At 37.3% G+C, this 6,344-nt stretch overlaps 1 protein-coding gene across 1 annotated transcript in view; it reads right to left on the bottom strand.

Moving 5' to 3' along the window:
• arl15a (ADP-ribosylation factor-like 15a) overlaps positions 1-5,359 on the bottom strand; it is a 120,292-nt gene extending 114,933 nt beyond the window's left edge. Inside the window, exon 1 of the mRNA XM_024275639.2 lies at positions 4,933-5,359. Coding sequence (XP_024131407.1) covers positions 4,933-4,944 — 12 coding nt within the window. The 5' untranslated portion in view covers positions 4,945-5,359. The remainder of the gene's footprint in view (positions 1-4,932) is intronic.
• Positions 5,360-6,344: the final 985 nt, after the last annotated feature.

Here is a 6,344-nt window from a genome sequence, read left to right as displayed (position 1 = left end):
AGCTCAGTTTGCAGAGATGTTAACCATCTCATACATGCTGTTCTTCCTGCCACTACCTATCAGCTTTCAGCTTCTTTTACAACATACCAAGCAGCTTTTGATCCTCTTTAGGCTCAGGTTTTGCAGCTAAAGAAAGACATAGTAAATTATATTTTCTTTATTGTAGCTCAAGATTAGTAAAAGCTAGAATACTGGTCCGAGAATTTTTTTTAATGACTATAAAATAACATTCTGTAAAATGTGATTTACCATTTACGATTTTTTAAATGGATAGTGTCTGGTAAAAATAACAATTTACTTGAGGGCTGTACTTCCTCCACAGAGCCAGTTAAAGTGATAACATCCATGACAATAATGCAGAGAAGACTGAACACACCTGACTCTCTGCATTACCATTGATTGTGAAATTTTGTGTTTTCAAATTTTGAAAATTTGTGAAAATTGCGCAAATTGGATTTGCAATAAAAATATGGCTAATGAAAACACGTCAATTAGAAAACCTCCGACTCACCCCACACTCTAAGTTAACCCAATATGACTCTTAACAACAAAACTGAACAGAGTTAAGAACTGCAGATCTAAGGAAACAGTCATCGACACCAATTACATTGGAATTATCTGTAAAATTTAGGGTTAACATGGTCAACATAAACAACAGTACCACTACTTTGTGCAAAATTGTTGTAAACAACATAAAAAATTAAATAATTCAAGTAACTGCCAGCACATTGGTGCCCGCGACAGCCAGTCTTAAAACACTCTCCCTGAGGGTCACCAAAGGATGACGAATATAACGTTTTACAGCCTCTTCAAACAAAAATAAAAGATCAATACTTGGTGAGAACCCATCGAGAATCAATCACAGCACTAAATATGCGATATACCTAAATATCGATATATCGCAATATCGATATTTTGGCATACCATTTGTCAAACTTGAAAAAAACCTCTTTATTGGACTTAATTTATTGCATTTTATTTAAAGGACACTAGATGTATGTTTTTATCATAGTCGGACTTTTATTATTATTAAGAGTAAGATTATTATATAGTCTTTATATTTATTTTTTAAGCAAAATTATAAGAAAATAATTTCACAGGAATAAAAGTCAAATAAAGTATTAAAACCAAAAAGATATTAAAATAATAAAAAATCCATTTGGAAACTTTTTTACACTTTGTTCTATCATTTGGGGTTAGAATGAAACTCCCTTTTTTTTACCATATTTCTACTGTTTGCTTTATGCCACAGGTCAGAAAACTTTAAACCGGTTCGTCAGCAGATGAGCGTTTGTGTTTATAGTGTTATTAAAGTGGCTTCAGAAAACCCAGAGAGCTGCCATCGCTTCATCTCTGACATACTTCCAAAATACGATGTTGATGGGAAAATGTTAGTTATCCTAAAAGCATCACTTACAATACTGACTGTGAATGCCAAGAGTTTTGATTTCGAAATGTTTTCCAAGGAATTGGTTTGAATAGGATTGAATTATTGTTGGTTTATTATGTTTGGCTTAAAAAAAAAATAAAACCCACCCTGTCTTCGAATCTCACAGCTCATCTTCTAGTTTGAATTTCCTTTATTTCTAAATAACTTTAATGCAGCAAAAATCCATTTGAGTAAATACTCAAAAAGATGTGAAATGACCCACCACACACAAGAGAAAATAATGAATAAAGGGTCAAACGGATGATTAAGTACAGCTTAATAAGGTAATCGAGAAATTGGTTTATAAGAAGTAAAAGATGTGCGTTTTTAATGGATTAATAATGAATAAAGATATGATTTTCTTTCATGGCTAAATGTAAAACATGGTGCAGGTGGGGTTTGGAAATTGTGTACCATTGAACTAACACAAAAATCCCTTCCTATAAAGTTTAGAATATTTTTTATACAATGCTGACCTGATACATTGAATTATTCTCCAAACTTCAAAGAAAATCTGCCATAACTCAAGCCACAGTTATAAAGCATCAATAACGTTCTTCTAATCTGGTTTTTCCCAGTTATGTAATGAGATATAGCAACTCACTTGAAGCTTTAACAGAAAAAAAAGACTGCTGTGACGGAATGACTTACATGTTCCATCTGATTAATAGAAAAACTGGAGATGTGTATTTGTAGTCCAAGTTATGTAGCACATCTCCTGTGTTGCACAGCAGGAAAAGGCCCTGCTCCTGTTGAGCGGCTGACCTCAGGACAGCAGAGACAGTCCACAGAGCTACAGCTGTGCCGTTCACACGCTAAACTGTCAAGGAAAATCTTCCATCCTCCAGAAGGTTCTAACCGTCTACAATTAAAGACCCAGTCCGATCATATTTTGAGATATTGAAATAGTTTTTGATAGTTTTTAGCCAAAAATAAAAAAAAACTGTGTTGTTTTGTAGAACTTAAGCCACGTTGCCACTGTAAAATTGTCACATTTTGCAGTGAAAACATTCAAAATGTCCATTGAAAGGTCTATTGTTGTAAGTCCATTGAAAAATAGAACGGAAAGGTTGTGGCGGAGACGCTGTCGCCACCCATTGATTGGCAGAAGGTGATGACGACATTATAAAGCGCCAATATGACGCTCATTTAAGCTTTCCAAAGTTTTTAAGCATTCTGGTTTTTGGGGTTTCGTGTGTACTCTTCTGGTCACCAGTTTAAATTGAAAATGCCTGCAAACTACAGCAAGCCCTGATCTGAAGTGAAACTGCAAACATTCTTGCCATCCTTGGCAACGGGGTGATACTGGGTGAGCTAGCGGTATGCTAGCGGTCTAAACCCCGCATACGCTATGTAGACAAACCGCTCAGTGGAAGCACGGCTTAACTGAGTAGAAATGCTCGCCAAAATTAACTGGACCGTACCGTACCACTCCTTACCGACCGTACCGCTCAGATGGGAAGGAGGCTTCTACAGAGCAGAAGTAGTTCATTGGAAATTTGCCTTTAAGTTGTGGTGTGGAGTAAGCCTGCTCTCGTTTCCCATCATCCAACTGTTTACATACTCTCCCGCTAGCTTACCCCCAACTTAACATTACCGGGGCAACAAAAATGGTGAGATGTACAATTTCAGTTCCAACAATGAGGACAAAGATATCTACAAGTGGATGCATCGGAATGGAGTGGAGCTTGCGGCGTGCTGTAGTAGCTTCTACGTCACATCTACAAGCTTTTTCCCGACCACATTTCTTTCGTCACAATAGTTTAAACAAACAAAAGAAGAAGGGCTGCCACGGTTAGTCAATTAGTCACAACTATTTCGACTTTTAAAATAGTCAACGACTAATTTCTTTGAGACACATGCGCAGTAGTGCTAATCTTGGTCAGTAGTGATGTCACAGGAAGTTCTAGGAAGACTCCGGTACCATAGCAACATACCAACTGAGCTTGAAAGTGGGAAACATAAAAAATAAATAAATGAGACAAAAGTTGTGTTTCGTGGTAGCCTTACGGCGATGCATGGACACCTGAAGAGGAAGCATATTGTGACCGGGTATGATAACGCTGACGAGGGATAATTGTCTAGGTAAGCTAAACCAAACTAATGTTAGCGGAAACTAATTAGCTAAATGTTTTATGTGAATCCCTGCAACCTCTACCCCATTGGAACAAAATGTCTCTTAAGAAGAGAACATCTTCTCTCAAAAGAGATCAACTCTTTCGGCAAGACATGTAGAAATACTAGCTTTTCTGCATCGAGCAAGGGCATCGTACAGTTTGGAATTCCATAGAGTCAGAATGCAGTAAAATTGAATACAGTTGTGAGTGCTCAGCATCACAAAATACACTTTTGTCATATTTGAGTCAGTGAGACCAAAACTTTATCTTTAGTGAAAATTATTGATTGATTTGATTGATTGAGTTAATGATTTAAGTCTTGTTTTAATGCCAGAAAAATGTAAAGGACAAAAGCTGTATGATTCATTAAAGGTTTAATAAACTATCGCCCTAATTATATGTATTTTTAGTTAGCATATAGCTTAAATACTTCAAATTTAAAGCTCATAATGGTTAAGATATGTGTTTTTTTGTGATTTGTTGACTAATTGAAAAATGAATCGATTATTTGTCGACTATTAAAATAATCGTTTGTGGCAGCCTTTCTCAGAAATGCAGTTTTAGACTTTATTTTCTTTATATGCGTCCTCCATCATTAACACAACAAAAACACTGGATTGGGGCTTTATGCAACACAAACACACAGATGGGTCATGGTATTCTTCAGCTATAGCCTGCATTAGATGTCCTTCAGTTTCCACAGTATGCTGGTTTAGACATGCTTCTGTTCTTGGTGTTTAATCATTACTGTGAACAATTTTCCATTCCCATCAGTCAAAGTTTAAAGAATAGCTCATGTTAACTAGGAGAGCACCATTTTCTGCTCTTTTGATCCACAGTTAACAGCAGTTCATGGATACAAGTGTGAGTCTGACCCAAGTCAAAGTTCAAAGTTCCTCCTAGGTCTCACTTCTTGGGAGGTCCAGTTATAAACATGCGAATCTCCCCTGGGTGGGTAGTTCCTGTCCTGTCCACCTCACAATGTGAGATGACAGCACACTTTTTATTGTTCTTCTGGCTTTCCAAGTTCCCAGGGAAAACCTTCAGTTACAACTTCCTCCCTATTGTTGGAGTCCTGCAGCCCATCTCCACAGTGGAGGCAAATGGACAGAAAATAAAAGGTGCAGATGAGCTAAAGGTGGAGAAAAGAAAACATTTCTGAAGCCAATCACAGTGTAAACAGGTAACCTCTGGAGAAGAGCTACAGGCTTCACCTGCCACATTAGCATAACACAATAGGTTATTATCCAAGCTTTATGTTGAAAGATAGAACAACAAAGTGCCTCACCCAGGTTCCCGCTACTCACACCTGACAACAACCCTGATCCGAGCCCAGCTGGGGACAGCGGCCGCTGAAGCGGGGCATTTTTCGGCTTCTTCACTCACCAGATAATCCATGTACTGTCGTTGGCCAGTCACAGCAGCAGGCTCTGGGCTTTGAAGTAATCCCGTTTCGCTTTCGTGGATCCAAAAATGTTGTGTTTTCTTTTTTTGACGCACCTGGCTTTGTATTCCCCGCCTTTCTTCCTCGAAGGTGTTTTAAAAACAGCTTTAAAAGGAGGATTTTTCTTCTTCTTCTTTAGCTAAAAGCCAAGTTCCGGGTCACTAACGGTTGCGTGGGTTTAAAGCGCTAAAGCCGCGGTTCCGTCTGCGTTCGCCTTGTGTCTTAAAGGCTCGTCTACCACCGGCGGATTTGGAGGGTTTTTTATTATTATTACACAATATCAAGAGTGTTTGGTTGAGAAAACTAACGAAGGATTCAACCCTACGTCACGTACGTCGATGTGCGCACGCACGGGCGTCACGTGACCAAACACATGGCGGCTATTGTCATTTTCTGTTCCGACAGAGGGGGGGAATCTAGCCTGAAACGACCCTTTGTTTGTTTTTCGTGGCTTTAGTATTCACAAGCAGCTGACTTCTGGGTTTTCAGAGAGGAATTCTGGATTAGACGCTTTCATCATGACCATCACTGTTTACACAGCAGTCACAGGCGGTCCTGAGAAAGTATGGAAGAGTTCTTCACATCCCCCTCTGCCTTCACTCTCACAGTCTGCTATGAACTGAAGGCAGGAGTTTGGTCTAACCAAAAATTATATTATGAAATTGAAGTCAGAATTCTGAGTGAAATTAAACAGAATTCTGAGAATACTATAGTCAGAATTATATGGAAAAAGTAATAATTCTGAGATTAAAGAGTTCTGCTAATAAACAAAAAGTCAAAATTCAGAGATTACAATCAGAACCCTAAAAAATCCAAATTCTGATATTAAAGTCAGAAATCTGAGATTAAAGTCTGAAAGATGAGATAGTTTTGTCATTGAAGTTAAAATTCTGGGATTAATGTAAAAAATTCTGGGGAAAAAATCAGAATTTTCATTTACAAAAAGTCAGAGATTAAAGTCAGAATTCAGAGATTAAGGTACAAATTCTGAGTCAGAGTTTTGAAATTAAAGTTAGAATTCTGAGTTTCTAGGCAGAACTCTGAGATTAAAGTTAAAAATCTAAGATTATAGTAGAATATTCTGAAATAAAACTCAGATTTCAGAGATTGAAGTCCAAATTTTGAGATTAAAATCCAAATTCTAAAATTAATGTCAGAATTCCTAGTAAATAAACATCAGAATTCAGAGATGAAAACAGAAATTGTTTATTTATTTGTTTATTTATCTGGATCCTATAAACTGAGAGCTATAGTCTTCAGCTAGTCTTCCTGGGTCCATTAAAATCAGAAATCACAATTTATACGGAAGAATAGATTTCCAATACAATTCTAGCCTAAACGTTATGCTTGAAAC

This window comes from Oryzias melastigma, linkage group LG9, assembly GCF_002922805.2.
Source record: "Oryzias melastigma strain HK-1 linkage group LG9, ASM292280v2, whole genome shotgun sequence".
Classification (NCBI taxonomy): Eukaryota; Metazoa; Chordata; class Actinopteri; order Beloniformes; family Adrianichthyidae; genus Oryzias; species Oryzias melastigma.
The sequence above is the reverse complement of the archived record's forward strand: the minus strand, read 5'-3'. Positions and strand labels throughout refer to the sequence as shown.